General features: G+C 32.9%; 2 protein-coding genes across 7 annotated transcripts in view; one reads left to right on the top strand and one right to left on the bottom strand.

Annotated features, from left to right (window-relative positions):
• Positions 1–1,304: 1,304 nt before the first annotated feature.
• On the top strand, positions 1,305–6,534 carry LOC123676185 (uridine-cytidine kinase-like). Of its 2 annotated transcripts, XR_006746863.1 has the most exons (7): positions 1,305–1,765; positions 1,904–2,160; positions 2,345–2,490; positions 2,550–2,647; positions 2,721–2,769; positions 4,622–4,853; positions 5,269–5,476. XR_006746863.1 is itself a non-coding variant. In XM_045611923.1 (6 exons), the coding sequence occupies exons 1-6, from the start codon at positions 1,670–1,672 to the stop codon at positions 5,421–5,423; spliced, it is 801 nt and encodes a 266-aa protein (XP_045467879.1). In that variant the 5' UTR covers positions 1,324–1,669; the 3' UTR covers positions 5,424–6,534. The 2 variants fall into 2 exon arrangements, 1 of the variants encoding a protein (XP_045467879.1); XM_045611923.1 differs by lacking the exon at positions 4,622–4,853 and having other exon boundaries at positions 1,324–1,765; positions 5,269–6,534.
• Positions 6,535–9,321: 2,787 nt separating this feature from the next.
• LOC123676183 (muscarinic acetylcholine receptor gar-2) overlaps positions 9,322–16,234 on the bottom strand; it is a 40,164-nt gene continuing 33,251 nt past the window's right edge. For 2 of the 5 annotated variants that reach the window (XM_045611918.1, XM_045611919.1), the window contains exons 3-4: positions 13,766–14,145; positions 9,322–12,715 (exon numbers count right to left, since the gene is read on the bottom strand). In XM_045611918.1, the coding sequence (XP_045467874.1) occupies positions 10,719–12,715; positions 13,766–14,145 (2,377 nt within the window). In that variant the 3' untranslated portion in view covers positions 9,322–10,718. The remainder of the gene's footprint in view (positions 12,716–13,765; positions 14,146–16,234) is intronic. The other 3 variants (XM_045611921.1, XM_045611922.1, XM_045611920.1) reach the window with 3 other exon arrangements.

Here is a 16,234-nt window from a genome sequence, read left to right as displayed (position 1 = left end):
CATGGGTAGAAGGCTTGGAAAATTACTTTGGTGGCTCTGAGACATGAAGTACAGGTATCTTGGGATAGTATCCCTCAAGAAGAAACAGACCATCTTATTGAATCTATGCCGAGTCGTGTTGGGGAGTGTATAGATAATCGCGGTGAACAAACACATTATCAACGAATTTATTAAAAAAGAATTGTAAACCCTTCTTTTTTTCTCCAAATTTGAATCATTCACTCCTTGCTATACTATCTATGTTTCACAAAAAAAAAATTGAAACAGCCTCTCTGAGTGTTGCAGTTTCTTTGTCAGTTAGTATATTTTGACAATGTAACGTAATGCTTATAGAATCTTATAATCGATTTCAAGCGAATTACCTGATTATCATTGGGAATAACAACAATTCATTGTTTGAGCATTCAAGCTGTTTTGATCATTGTTGATTGTTATCAATGATGACTTCATAACTGGCGCCCTTCAATGTTGCCGATTTGGCCCACAGATGACCAATGGTGAAATACTGTCGGATTTAACTTCAGACTTGTATTATTCTAATTCCAAGTAAGAAGAATTTAATTCGATCAACTCTCGCATATTCTAGGCGAGATGATCCTCAAAGAACGAAATGCATCCTTTAGTGGAAAAACGCATGATTTAATGGCAGAAAATTGCATTCAATTAGGGCACCAACGCGACAAATTGCATTTCCAGCTAGCTGGACTTAACTCGATCATGTCAAATTTCATATTTCAGAATTTCCTCAGTGCCTCTTCGTGCATTAAATGGAAATGTCATGTGCCTTCGTAACATGGGGAATTAAATAGTCTTTTGCATTTTCAATAGGACAATTTGATTCCCCTTCGAATATTTTATCCGGAACTTTCCGGTAATTGTTCCACGTGTGAAACTTTCGCCCAATAAAGACGATTATTATTACCTTAGTATCAGAATATGAATTTTCACATCCTGATCTGAATGGACGCTCCCAGATTTTTTAACAAAAAACGCTGCATAGGGCCCAAAAAAAGATGAAAAAGTATTGGTTTCAACCAATTCGGATGTAAAAATTTCCCGCTGAATCCGAATCTGCAATAAAAAGGATGAGTTTGCATTTGAAAATTCAAAGTTGGGAGTCATATTTCGTTTATGGCCCTTTTGGGTCCAGAATCTGATTCGATTCCTCGGGCGAAAATAACTAAAGATCCCAGTATCTGAATTCCGATTTCCCACCGGTGCGCGAAATAAATTCACCGTTTCCTGACTTTTAAACCACCCGGTATACACGGATCAAAGATGTTACACTAGTATAGTGAAAGTAGTGAAACACGGATTCATCAAGCGTGAGTCAATCATTCCCGTCTCAAAATAATGAAAAAATTTCTACTGTGAGCACTCATTGAAGACAGTGACATTTTCCACTCACTAAATAACCTATTTTTTTGTTTTCACAACTAATTATCATAATATTTGGATGGGTTAGATGAAAACATGCTGTAAGAATCACAAGAAAAAAAAGATCTGTCTTCATTGACCTAACCTCAAATTTACCTATTGTTATGGCTGAAGGAAAAATTGGTAATAAGATGCGTACAAATCAAAATTTCGTCTTGAGATACATGGCCATATTCGAAACTTGAAATCTCATCCTGAGTTCATTTGGAGTATACAATATAAATATTTACCTATGTCTGATTCTAGACGAAACAGTTTTAAAATGAATGGTTCAAATAGTAACACACCATTTCTTATTGGTGTTTCTGGAGGTACAGCCAGTGGAAAAGTAAGTTTTAATTATTCTTCCTTACAAGGAAATATTCAAGTGTTAGATAATGGAATACATTGATACTTCTGTATTACTATTATTGATTTGAAATAACAAAGAAGGAACTGTCATAAGGGAATTGTGCATAAATTTCAGAGTACAGTATGCAAAAGAATAATGGAGAAGCTTGGACAAGAAAACGTAAATCATGCGGAGAGACAGGTAGTGTGCATATCACAGGATAGCTTTTATAGAGATCTAACACCAGCCGAAATGGCAAAAGCAGAAAAGGGTCAATTCAATTTTGATCACCCTGATGCATTCAATGAAACACTCATGAAAGAAACATTGTTGGATATTCTTGCTGGAAAAATTGTCAAAATACCCATATATGATTACAAAAGTCATACGCTGTGAGTAAAAAAGGATTTGCTGGAATTATATTCAATAATATCAATAATAAAAATTCCAATGAGATTTTGCTATTTCTCTCTTTTGTTCAATAACAATTCAGTTTAAACTATTCGAAATATATCCTCAGTAACTTATTTTCATGAGTAGATTTAAGCAGAATTTTTAACAATCATTTGTTTTCAGATTGAAAGATGAACTAATTACGATATATCCTGCTGATGTTGTATTGTTTGAGGGAATTCTAGTATTCTATTTCCCAGAAGTTCGTAAACTATTCCATATGAAGCTTTTTGTGGACACACATTCAGATACAAGATTAGCCAGAAGAGGTAAAATATATTGTTTTATCAATTGATATCCTTGAACTAGAGTTTTGATCTTATTTTAGTGAAAAGGGACATAGGTGAAAGAGGAAGGGAACTGGAACAAGTTCTTAATCAGTATATAAATTTTGTGAAACCAGCTTTTGATGATTTTTGCTTACCAGTAAGTATGAATGCACATTTTTTATTTTTTGGTTATATTCTGTTTACAATTACAATATTTTATATTATTACAGACTAAGAAATTTGCTGACGTTATCATTCCTCGTGGAGCTGACAATGTTGGTAAGTAATTGTAAATATAATATACTTGGTAGATGGTTGTGAGAGTAAGTAAATAAAATTTTATAAATATATTTGATTGTGAATTTAACATCAATGAATGTACATGTTTTCATTAGTTAGCCAAAAGTAAAAGATCAATAGAAATTTGTTCAAAATTAAGTTTGGTTTACATTAGTTTCTTATCATAGCATCTATTAAACTCTTGTCAATCTATGTGATAGAGTTTGGGTCTTTATGTTCTGAAAAAACCAATGAAAATTAGACATCGATATTTAATGGAAGTCATTCCAATTAAAACATGATGAAGGAAATTGGAAATATGTATTTAGTGCTTATTTTGACGGCTGGCTTCCAATGAAATATCCAATGCTTCAAATGCTTCTCATTATTAGTTGAGTTGTGCATTACTGGCAAAATTTAAAGAATGAAAGCCCTCTATCACCACTCATGATGACTGCATGTTCTTTGTGTTTTACTCTCCACCTAGATAGCTGCCAGTTCATTTATCCTATTCATTTTATATTGTGTACTATAACTGCTGCAATTATTAAAAAAAAACAAAACTTACAACTAAAAGCTATTATTTTTGTATTCTATGAGATGTGAAATCAATGTGCCTATGTGTCTCTTCTAAGAAAAATCTGGTTGATAGAATATTTTGGGTGGGTTCAATAAAAATGCTCTTGGGTTTGACAAATATTATTTATTTAGTAATCTAAATATGTAAGTAGAAATATCATAATGATCAATAGAAAGGAATTTCCTGATAATTAACGAAAGAATAATTAGGTAGATGGTTACAATAGTCACTGCAATATTCATAAGTATTTAGATGAAATTAGGTGGAAGACTAGTTTGATGAAATATTGTTTCAGCTTTTGCGTTGGAAATTTTTTTTGCAAGAACGATGTCTCGAGTTTAGTTGTAACTATGAAATCGAGAATCAATCATCACTCGAAAGAAGATCAAATTATCAGTTGAATCGCAGCAAAATTTTTATCATATGAATTTTCTACTAGCGGATTTTCCGTATTGCGGTTAACAAGTATTGAAGTGCGTAATATAATCGACGTTCTGTTATAAGTATAGAAATTATATTGGATTTGTATGTGTCGGCAGTTTACGGAAATCTTTATCGTATTGTATCTCGAAGTGTAGTCTAAAAACAACTAGTTTAGATTCATAATTTGAACAAAATAACAATAATGTAGGTAATCTGACTTCTCTTAAATTAAATAGAATTAATTATTTCTTAGCATCTGTTATGGATATTTACCTGGTGAAAAGTAGTACTGTTGAATTGAGCAACTAAAACGGAGCTCTCATTGAGTTTCACGGTGAGATATATATGTATAAAAATAACCATAATTCACTATTTCTGGATTACAATTAATAGTTATGGCAAAAATGCCTCTTTGTCCAAAATAAAAAGAAAACAGAGTAGAATGAATTGATAATATTCATCAAATATTTTCAATCATAAAATTATAAAGAACTGATTATTTTCAATCTTCATGTGTTTAAACTATATTTGAGTCTTGTTCCTATTTTCTTTTCTCTTCTTGCAGTATTATATCACTGCATTACTATGGTGCAAATTATAATACTATTATCGTTTCTTCTATGTATTTAAAACAGAAAAGTTCTTTTTTTCTTTTTCATTTATAGTTTTTTAATTTTAGAATTCACAATATTAATATTGCGAATACTCTGGTTATGGTCTGTAGGTCATTCATTTCAAATTGTTCTATAAATCCGATGTAAATTGAATTGCATGATATTGTGAAGTACCTACATTTGTGATGTACAGTTCTTCGCCAAAATTCTGACGTTATTTCTTTTCATGTTGCAGTGGCTATTGACCTGATTGTTTGTCACATCTTGGATATCATTCACGGAAAACCCAGCGTTAACGGTGTTAATGGTGTCAGTGGCACAACGCAACACATTATACGAAGAGAAATAAGAAATTAACTAACCTTATTTTGTCAATAAGCATATACCATTTTATACTTTTCTACATCGACTTTGTATTCATATTTATGTATGAAATCACACATATTCATATGTACCCAGTATTTTAGGTAATTATATATTTATCAGTTACTCATCTCTTGTTTTACACCTATCCATCCACCTCATAGTCATTTCATTTTTATCATTTTTAGTTTTGTGAAGTTATTGATAATATTTTGAAAGCAGTGTCTACAAACTATCAGTGAGCAAAATACACTACTACAGTAGCAGAAAATTCAAAGGCTTGCTAGCTTATGCTGCTGAAAGAAGACATGTGAAGAACATTTTTTTTTATTTAATGACCAGATTTTCTAGTCTGGGACATTAGGGATTAAGCTGCCGTACATTTAATACCAGTACTTGCATGAATTATTCAAAATGGCAATAGTATAAATTGCATAACATATTTTATTTCTTAAATCCTGTGTTTTTCAGTACTACTCGTTCTCTGTTATTAATTTATTTTAATTTCCTTTATTGCAGTTGCAATTGACCTAATTGTTCAGCATATAAGAGAATTATTAGCTGGTGGTTCAAGGATTGCAAAGTTTGAACAACCACAGAATACTGTTAATACTGAATCGCCATCAAGAAGAATTATTACTACTGGTGATCCACTTCATAAGAGACCCCATTAGATCAACTGTTTACAAAAAAATAATAATTAAATATAATTATTTATAATTGTATTCCATCAATCACAAAAAGTAGCAATATCCCTACAAATAAGCATATCCTCATGTTATTGAATATTTTTAGATTGAATATCGTAAAGTTTTAGTAAGTGGTGACGTTATTTTCCACTCGTCAATTATTGCCAATTCAATTTCAATAGATGTTTTCCATGGATATGTTCATTCGATAATGTTAACTGAAATTGATTCGACAATGGCTGATGAAAGAGAAAAGTTTTGTGACAACAATTAAATGATGCCAATTTTTCCAATTCGCAGTTGCACTTGATTGTTCATAAGAAATATTATGCTTGTTTGAGTTTTAGTGATAGTATTTAGTTCATAATTATAGTCGTACAATTTTTAATTTTTGAGATATTTGGAAGAGTTAGTAAACCTTAGGCTTAATAAACAAGTGCTTTATTTTGTGAAATGGCTTGATATTTTCGATCATAACATGTTTTATTATTTGTTGGTCCTGGAGTTGTCTATTTTATTTATTTGCCATCAGATATTTCAACTTGTTGTTTGTTTTTGTTTTCCATTTTTTACTTGTTGTTTATTTTTATAGCGTATGTTAATCTACCATTATTAATTAGTTTTCGTATTTTTTTTTTCTGACATGTTGTTTCTTTTATGATAGTTTTAAGAATTTATTTTCCATGTCTATTCGAAACAAATTTTTCATTGAGGGTATTGAGGAATAAGGTGTTTTTTTCATCGATAACCTATTTGCCAAAAATTCAATCAGGATAATGTTGAGGGTGTGTAATATTTTATTGATACCATCAAAAGAAATTTATTTTCAGGAAATAGGAAATAAGATAAAAAAAATTTCATTATTGCTCCTTTTTTAATAACTTGCAGTACTAGTTATCAAAACTTGTGTATGAATTTCAATTATGAGTAATTACACAATTCAAACCATGACAATGAACACACACATACATACTTTTACCTTCAAAAGAAAATTTGTTTGTAGACCAAATATTTTATTATAAGTATGATATTTCATGTTTACCTCATTTTGTTGATACAAAAATATTTTCCTGAAATACAATTTACTTTAATACTATCTATTTGTTATTATATTTGAAGGACAAACATTTCTCAAGGAACACCCTAATAATATTGATAAAACTAGAATCTTATAGATTGAAAAGCGCATTAGTGAATAATCTTGAAAATAAATTGGCTATATACTTTGACATTTCTTAGATAGTTGCAGGACACTGAATTTGTTGCATTCAATCTGAGTTGTATTCCGTTAATATTATAGAGAAGCAATGCACTACAATTTCAATTACAAATACTTCATTAAACTTCTGATGATTAGTTTTGTGTCAACTTTCTATAGGTCATATTTATTAATGAAAGACTATAAGACGAAATCAGTTACAACTGAGTTCAAAGATTGCTCTTGTAGATCCTCTGACAAATATATAACTTTTCTTTTGTATCTATATTTTATCTATTCAAAAATAGTATATTCTCAAACAAGTTGCACAATGGGCTCATATTATAACATGAATGAAAAATTCGAAACTCACTCTTTCTTCGCTTGTTTTCGAATGCATGAATATTGGAATTGCCTTCTGCAACGAGTATTAGACGATATTTTCTTTATTTCAGTCAAGATTTGTATATTGTCGAAATTCAATAAAAAATTCGGATTATACATCCTAGAATTTCATATTGTATCTTGGCAATTAATTGGTGTTACTGTTACGAAAATTGATAGATTACGAAAATTGAATTGTACGTTTAAAATTTTGAAATAATTTATAATTACGCATCAAATTCGTGAATTCTATATGATTTAACACTGCCAGAATTAAGAGAAATTGCGAATAATGTTGCAAATTATTTCACCATATCCAAATCACAAAACAAAAAATAAAACTGAAAACAATGCTGCAATGAGTTCACAACAGCCAGCACTTTTTTTTTAAAATGTAATGAGCTCATTACTGAAATAGAGAAAAATATCTTTTGAGCAAGATACCTATAACAATTCAATTTCTTTGCGTTATTCTTCAATTTCGACAGCCTTTCTTATCATTTTAATATATTTTTTCACCAAAATTATGAATATATTCCAGTCCATAGACAAACTAAGAACTAGTTTATCTATGTTCCAGTCTATCAGTGTTATTACTGGGTGTTCTTAATTTATGCCTTCTTTATACTCAGTTTTACAACTACAGGAAGGAAAGTGAATTATTGAATTTTATATTTGGCGAGGCGTTTCCCACTGATGGTATCAAACGTATATTGCAACTCAGTGGTTCCTGTGCTATACATATCCTGCCTCTCCATAACGGAGCATGTTAACTTTGCCGTAGCACAGTTGAATTGCACAACGTGCGGCGTTATCTTTCGATCTAGCTAAGAAACATCACATTTCTATTTGTATATCTAAAACCATGGAGTATAAATCTAATTATTTCAATATGCTCAATGCTATAATAACCCTAGTTTCAAGATAATTCTGAATCATACTACTAATTCGAATTGCAACTATAGAAAAATTCATTCGATAAGATCTTTAAATTTTAAACTGAAGGCTATATTGATCTGATTTACGACGTCGGTTCCTAAATAAAGCGAGGATTTCCACCCCAATTCATATCTCAAATTTCCAATGTTTATCCGATCATCAGATTTCTCTACTAAAAAGCATTTCATTGGGAAAATAAAATAAGATTGAATTACATCGATCTATCAAAAATTCTATTAAAGCTCTCTTAGTCCCTAGATTTGTATTTGAATTAGTCATAGGTACATATGAATTCTTAAGAAAAACGCAGACAGGTCAATTTTTATTTGGAAGGGGGCATATATGATAGCAAATTCGTGGATGTACGATCATCCACGAAAATCAGCAAAATAGATGATCATTGAACTAACAACTGAACGAATGGTTTGATTTTCAGAATGCAAAACTAACAAATTGTACTTTTAATCAACCTTTCTTCCATAAAAATGACATTTGAATACGAATATTTCATTGTTGTTATGGACGTTATGGTTAACTAATTTATTCATTATTATTATCAGAAACACTTGCCTCTAGCAGAGGGTAAAGGAGGAGTGAAGAGCAGAGAAATTGAACGTTTTTGTAATCCTTTCAATCGAAATATGACATTCTTAATGTACATTTAAAAAAAATAATTAATTTCCTATTTCTCAGAAACGCTCTCGAAAATTGAATAATTCATAGCTCTTATTGAAAGTAATAGAAATTTCAATCACGAAAGTCACCTCAATTTGGAAATGTCTAAAAGTGGAGTGCAAATTTCCATAACCAAACAATCCGAAAATGTGGGGGAATTGATTAATTTTGTCTCAGCGGAATAACCATCATTCTCCACTAAAATAACCCTTATTAAGTTTTGATTCATTTCCTCTTAACTTCTCCTGAGAATTTCAATTTAATTTTTGAAATGTATGAAAATTAAAAAATAACTTTATTCGTCTGTAGCTTTTTTTGTAACTTAGCATTTTCAATTTGTACAAAAATTGCTGGCTACATGAAATGGTTCCTTTCATCTCAAGAACCCAGAGCATGAATTTTAAAGGATGAAACCGAGTGTTCAAAATCAATAAAAAATTCCTTGAAAACTATATAGGTAAAAGATAAAATTATAAAATTGAATGTTTTGAATGATATCAAAATCTGAATAAAAAACGACACTATATTGAACTTACTGCCAATTCATTTTCACAAATTATAATAGGTTAAATTATAGCGACATTACATTTTTTCTATCCCAGGTCTTCCTTAACGTTGTCAGAAACATAGAAAAATGTATTATTTAGAATTTGATAAAAAAATATTTATGAAATGAAATAAAACATGAAAACATTCATCTTTTTATTATCTAACATTACACACATTTTCAAATTCATACAATTTTTATTGTCATTCTATTGTGATCAAGTAACCATCTACTTGATTGATTGATTATTATATTCAAGCAGATTTCTGCTGAGTGTTCATAAAATTCACAATTTATTTGGGATGTACACATTTCGAATTCAACTTTGTCTAATTTATTCTTCCATGGCTTTTAATATTTAAAATAATCCTGAAACGTTTCATTTCATTTAATTTGACAGATTTGAGTATTTGTGAGTTATCATTTTTTTTATTCATTATTGCTTTTTCTTATTCATTGGACATATTAATAATTCAATTCAATTTGGAAGACAAATGTTTTTTTTTCGTTCCAAATTTCTCTTTCATGTCAATGATCTGATAATAAACATTAAATCCAATAGGAAAGAAAAAAAAGTTTTTATAAACAACAGATACTTTTTGGCTTGATCATGTAGGAGCGGATAAGAAGTTTGAATCTTAATTCATGATTGTTATTCATTGATTCTTTTTTCTGCCTCTACGCGCTTTCTATATATTATTAGACCATTGCTGTATGTTCACGAATCAAAGGTCGTTTAGAACCTATGTCATTAGAAACAACAAGAATTTGAGGTAATTTCGCAAATGAGGTAATTTCGCACTTCCAGAAGATTGAGTGAATAGCGCAAGAAAATCAAAATTTTCACCCAATATTGGAATTTTCACAAAGTATCTATTCAAGTAGAGTTTCAGAAAGTCTTGTAGATATTCAAGTGAATTTATTTTCTTTGGTGGAATCGAAATATGTACATCCAGATATGTCAAAGATCCAAATATTGGTCACAAATTCCTTAGTCATTTCCCATTGGAGAAATTGTGACATGAGCGACATATTACCTAAACACGAAGTTTTCACATAAGCCTTGTACAGATCGTGCTCAGGTGAAGAAAAAAATTTGTTTGGACGTTGGACAATGGAAATATAGAAAATAATAAAAGAATTATCTGAGTGTTACTAGAGGTGATTGAATAGAATTGGAATACTAAGTTTTTTGGTTCTCAGAAACACCAAAAGCAACGGAAGAATTCACGCTACTTCAATTGAGTAGATCGAATATCAAGCTTTATTTCATAAATTCAACTCTGCATCGGAAAAAGGTTTTCAACCCAAAATCAGACAATCTCACCCTTGAACAAACGCAGACATAAACGAACAACATGAATCAAATATTCATATTTCAGGGGATGCTACACATAACGTCAGTCTTCTTCACTATCTATCGACAAAAACAGGTTATATACGTTTTTGCTCGAACGGTTTAGTTTTCTTCTGAAAGGATACAAGTAGGCCATCAGTGAATGAATACCTTCAGAATGATAACTTTGGACATGAGCATTCAGGTAATGCGGAAATCGCCTTTTAAAATTCTCGTGAAAGTTTTCTTGAACTGCTGATTCGCCAAAGCGTAACAGAAAGGATTCAGCGGGCTGTTAGCGTAGCATAAAAAATAAGAAAACATGTATAGATGTTCGTTTATACAAGGAGGAGTGGTGCAGAAGCCTTCCACCAAAGCAAAAACGTGAAAAGGCGTCCAACAAACCACAAACGCCCCCAAAATGAAAGATATCGTTCGTAAAGCCTTCCTAGCCCTATTTTCCGATTTGGATTTTTGCCGAATGAACCCTCTAAAGGGCTCCACATGGGGCTTCTTCAATCTCTTGCCAATCTTCTTAATAAAAGTCTTCTTCTTCGGCCCATCCTTCGATCCTAGTTTAAAAGAAATTTCTGTATCAACCGGGACGATTCTGTGGGCAGTATCAACAGTGTTAGTTGGCATATTACCTGATGGCTGATTTTCAACGAAAGGTGTGCTACATTCCGAGGGAGACGCTCTAGAGTCTTGCGTATCGTCAGTTCTGGAGATCTCGTTCGTTAACTCTGGTATCGTAAGTTTTTTGGAGTTCGATGTTATCGACTTTGCAGCAGATTGGGTAGATCGCAGTAGCGCGCTCTGTAGCAAATTTGTGTTAGTCACATTTAGGGGAGCTTGGGCTGACGTTTCGGTTATCGTGCAGGAAGATTGCGAACTGTCACACACTGGGGAGGGGAGGACTAGCGAGCTTTCGTCCATAAAACGCAAATCGGCCTCGTCCAGCCCTATTATAACATCATAAGGGGCTATGGGATCTACATGTAAACTACTCGGTCGCTTTTGGGGGATTTTCACTATTTGTTTCACTAACTTATCATTCGTAGCAGGAAGCTGTTGGGGGGAGGTTACTTGGGGAACGATATGGTTCAAGCCGGGATCTGAAAAATTGTGGCCATCAACACATACACATTCACCTACCGTGGAATTATCCGAGGAATTCGAATTTTTCTCGAAAATTTGAGGCAGCGAGAACGGAAAAGATGAATGCCTCTGAGAAGGAACTTTCTTATCGAATGCGTCTAGGTTGAAATTATTCGTGGAAGTGATGACTTTCAATGGAACGCTGGAGTGGAGCACTAGACCCACAAGCGAAGATCGTTTTCGCATCAGTTCCGCTTGGTGGTCTTTATCCTGTTTAATTCTGCTGGTGGACTCTTCGTCAGACTCGAATCCTGGACTACTCGATTTTTCAGCCTTGGCGATTTCTATTGCTCCTTGAGTGAAGGTGACGTTTGAGAATTTCTGGTTGTTGCTGATGACGGTGCTACTCGTGGTGGTCGGTGTGGTACTGCTATTCCTTGTGTTGTTGCTTTTCGTTTCTGCCACTTCGAGCTTGTTACAGGCAGGTTTCTCAGTATTATCCTCGATCTTCTTCTGAGTATTGCCTTGAAATTTATCCTGTGTTAAGAGAGTGCTTTGCGTTTTCGATAATCCTATACCAGCCGCCCTACCTGCCATTCCCGACATTGCTCCAGCGCTGAGGGCTACCATTGATTGCATCTTGCGTTGTTTCATCTCGCTCTTCTTCTGCATATTGTATGCAGTCTTGTATATCCCACCGTATAAAATGAAAAGAACGATAAGGGTGGTCCAGTAGTATCCGATTATGAGGGCGGTGTTGAATATTGGATCTTTCAAAAATTGCACGGTGCATTCTCCAGGTAATAAATCGCGGTAGCCTATGAAATGTTCCCACCCGAATATGCTTGAGAAAAATAGAAGAGCTGGAATTATCCAAGTGATTGTAACCATGTAAATGACACGGTTTTTTGTTCTCCAACTTCTATAACGAGCTGCGATCTTTACAGAACAATATCGATCGATGGTGATGAGCAATACTGTGTATTGAGAAACCAGGCACACTGTATAATCTACAGACAGCCATAAGTCACATAGGAGAGGTCCAAGATCCCAGTATCCCATCAGGACGTATACAGTGAAGAAAGGCATGGAGACAGTTCCTGTAACAAAGAAAGATAATGATGATAAGGATATTTTGAATGTTATTTAATCGAAAATCCCTATCCTAGAAATCCCTTTTCACATTTACAATTGAGCATCTATTCCAATTTTTATTGTATATCTAATGTGAACTAGTAGTTGATGTGTAAGGTGATTCACCGCGGGATGGCCTATTAGACGTTTATGGAAAACTAATTATAATTTTGAGCTGAAAATTCACATATTGTGGTTTGAGACGATGATCTTTCTCCCTGTGTTTTCTGGAAGTCACAGACTACTCCACACAGTGATGAATTGTGGTTTTTCCTCACTTAAGGTTCTTCCACTAAAACTCTTAAAGTATTTATTTCAGGTATAGGGGTTGCTTGAGTAACCCCCACTATTTTTGTACGTAGAATGGACTGAAATAATAAAAAATATAGGTTCTAATTTGAAAATCTTGAGTTTTGATGAATTTGAGTTGTCCAAGTTCATGATCTTCTCATGAACACCTTGTATATTTTTAGTCCAAACCGCAAACAGTTTTATAATACTACATATTTGCAGAATCGAAAAAGAAAATTTTTTTCTCGAAAAAAGCTTTTTCTGCTGAAATATTAAAAAAAAATGAGAGTCCTCATTGCCACTATTTTTTTTTTATAAGAATCCCATTAACTCATGAATCGTTGAGTTTTCACCTAAGGTATGGCCTTTTGCCGAAATTTTTGTCAAAAAAGCTATCTAATGATGCAATAATACACTGAGTGTGCCTTCGAAATAAAATAGTAGTAGTCTGTTTCCGGTATAAACGGAAGTTATAGAGATCTGAAAATATTTTATGGAGAAAGATCATTGTCTCAAACCTCAACCTGCAAATTTTCAGCTCAAAATTATGATTAGTTTTCCATAAACTTCTAATAGACCATCCCGGTGAATCACCCTGTGATATGTGTGTATGTTCGAGCGCTCAAAAATATCAACTTGATCGCATTCTTGAAAAAAAAAATTTTATCAAGAATTCGAAGCTTTCGTCAATCTTCCAATCCATTTCAAATCATGTAAATACATACCGATTAGCATGTCTGTTGCTGCCAGAGAAGCAATGAAGTAGTTGCTAGGTTGCCTTATGTTCCTGTCACAAATGAAAGCCAAGAGCACTAGGATGTTTCCTCCAACCGTGAGAATGATGCAAACTGAAATTCCGATCGCAATGAGAACTGCCTGCCATAAGGGAAAGGGCGGTAGAACTGGTGTGAGAATATCTATATCTGTTTTTGTTGAATTGCCTGGCAGGCTGGAACTAAAATTCGTGTAGTTCGAAATCATGCGAAGGGGGTCTTCTTCCCAAATATTCAACGTTGTCGAATTCAGTATTCCCAAACAATCCACATAGGAAAGGACGGTCTTGTAAATCACTCTGCATAACTTTTCTTTTCGCTTATCCTCTTTCCTGAAAAAATAAATTGAATCCTTTCAAAAAATATAAAAGTCGTGATATCGCAAATGTTCGGCAAAATTTTATCACAGGTGGAAAGTACAGGCACCCCTTTTAAAATTTTTCTAAGGTCCCTTTATCGAAACTGTTCATTCTCTGTGTGCAAACATCTGAAGCATTCTGTGTACGTAGGTACATACAATGCAGCGCAAGGGGTGAAAATATTTGCCACAAGGTTTGATAGACGTATTTTGAGGAGAAGTTGGAATACCTATATCGAGCAATATTTTATGTGAACTTCTTCAAACCCTACCTTAGGCTGAAAGATAATATATTCATTGATTCGTTATAACATTACGAAATATTTCTTCTCCTTTCTACATATTAATCAATAAAATAGGGCTCTAACATATTTTAACGACTTGAAACTTTTCAAATTGATTTCCACCTTCATTCCAATTGGTAGATTGTAGAATAATTCCGTTGAAATAGAAGTGGACATTTCTTTTGAAGTTTTTTTTGTTTTCAGATAATGATGATTATTGAATGATAAATTCGAGAAATGCTTTGACATTTTGGTCTCAAAAAGGGTAGTACGGGGTGTCCAAATTCGTTTCTCATTGAGAGCATCTCGAGAACTATAAAAATTAAAGAAAAAATCTTCGGGAACCCCGATCATTTTTTTTCCGAAATAACAAGATATCAGAAAACAGATCCTAGATATCTTAATTCGTTCTCGAATAACAAGTCATTTCTGAAAAATCATTGTTTCAAATATTTCGCTAAATATTGATTCTTCGTCGAGATATTAAAAAATAATTTTAATGTTTTTTTCAGTGATTTTTAAAGTTCTCGAGATGCTCTCAGTGAGCATATACAGGGTGTTCCAAATTAAGTCGGCACCATTTCCAACTCCGTCATTATTGATGCTACGATGTCGGTTAATTGGGCAAACTAGTAGCATTTTTAGTGGTCTTCTAGGTGCCGAAAACAAAAAAAAAATTGACAGTCCCGTTGTCATAATATTTCATAAAATGATATTTTTTTTCAATGGAACACCCTATATTTTTTCTTGCATTTCGATTCGTAATAACATTCGTAATAACATTCTCAACAACAAAGCTCATTTGACTTTTTTTCGTAAAGCTGAAAATAAGACACCGCCTTCTTGTTGAACACATATTTGTGATCTTCCATTGACACTATTGATTCACAAAATGAATACGGCTAGCGGAATGGCTTTAAAATCGAAATTGTCGTTTTTTATATCAATACCAAATATGTAGCTGTGTGGTGTCAATTGAGTGTTGCGACATGATGATCACGGTGTTCACGAGTTCACATCCCAGCGCACTTTTTCTTTTTACTGTCTTATTTTGCTATTAGTAACAAAATATTTTCATTCGTATAAGTACAAAAAATGGTTGTTTTGACAATCATGAGGTTTTATTTGCCAAAACAAATAAATTTTAGTACTAGTGAAAGAAATAAATATTTCAAAATAAGTCGCTCATTTTCCACTTTAGGAAGAAAGGTGATATCAGCTATGTTGTTGAGAATTTTATCACGAATCGAAATGCGTGAAAAAATATAAGGTGTTCCCTTGAAAAAAATATAATTTTATGAAATATTATGACAACGCGACTGTCAATTTTTTTTCGGCATCGAGAAGACCACTAAAGATGCTTCCAGTTTGCCCATTTACCCGAAATCGTATAGCATCAATAATAACGGAGTTGTCAATAGTGCCGACTTAATTTGGAACACCCTGTATAACAAGCTCATTTTTCCTCAATTCGTTTTCCATTGTTCTCTATCCCAAAAATTTAAACTCCTGTGTTATGTCGTCCCCTCAGAAAAAAAATTGATCCGCCACTGTCGTTTTGATATCGTTTGTATGCGAATCGTTTTTGAGCTGCTCATTCTAGGTCATAGTCTGCGGGCCATTTTCGATAAGGTCTTGAAATATCGAAAATAACGTATTGACATCCACCGATACATGAATTTGGTGAAGCCTTCAGGATTATCCTGAATGTTTGCTCTCCGTATGATTCGATTATCACCGCCTCTCTCACATGCAAGAATTCTTCGTATCATTTTCACG

Source organism: Harmonia axyridis, chromosome 3, assembly GCF_914767665.1.
Source record: "Harmonia axyridis chromosome 3, icHarAxyr1.1, whole genome shotgun sequence".
Lineage (NCBI taxonomy): Eukaryota > Metazoa > Arthropoda > Insecta > Coleoptera > Coccinellidae > Harmonia > Harmonia axyridis.
Note: the sequence above shows the minus strand (reverse complement) of the source record. Positions and strands in the feature narration are given on the sequence as shown.

Coding starts and splice junctions, on each gene's coding strand:
- LOC123676185 (XM_045611923.1), top strand. CDS start 1,670: ATGTCTGATTCTAGACGAAACAGTTTTAAAATGAATGGTTCAAATAGT. Junction 2,648..2,720: donor TTGATGATTTTTGCTTACCA/GTAAGTATGAAT, acceptor ATATTATTACAG/ACTAAGAAATTTGCTGACGT. Junction 2,770..5,268: donor TCGTGGAGCTGACAATGTTG/GTAAGTAATTGT, acceptor CCTTTATTGCAG/TTGCAATTGACCTAATTGTT.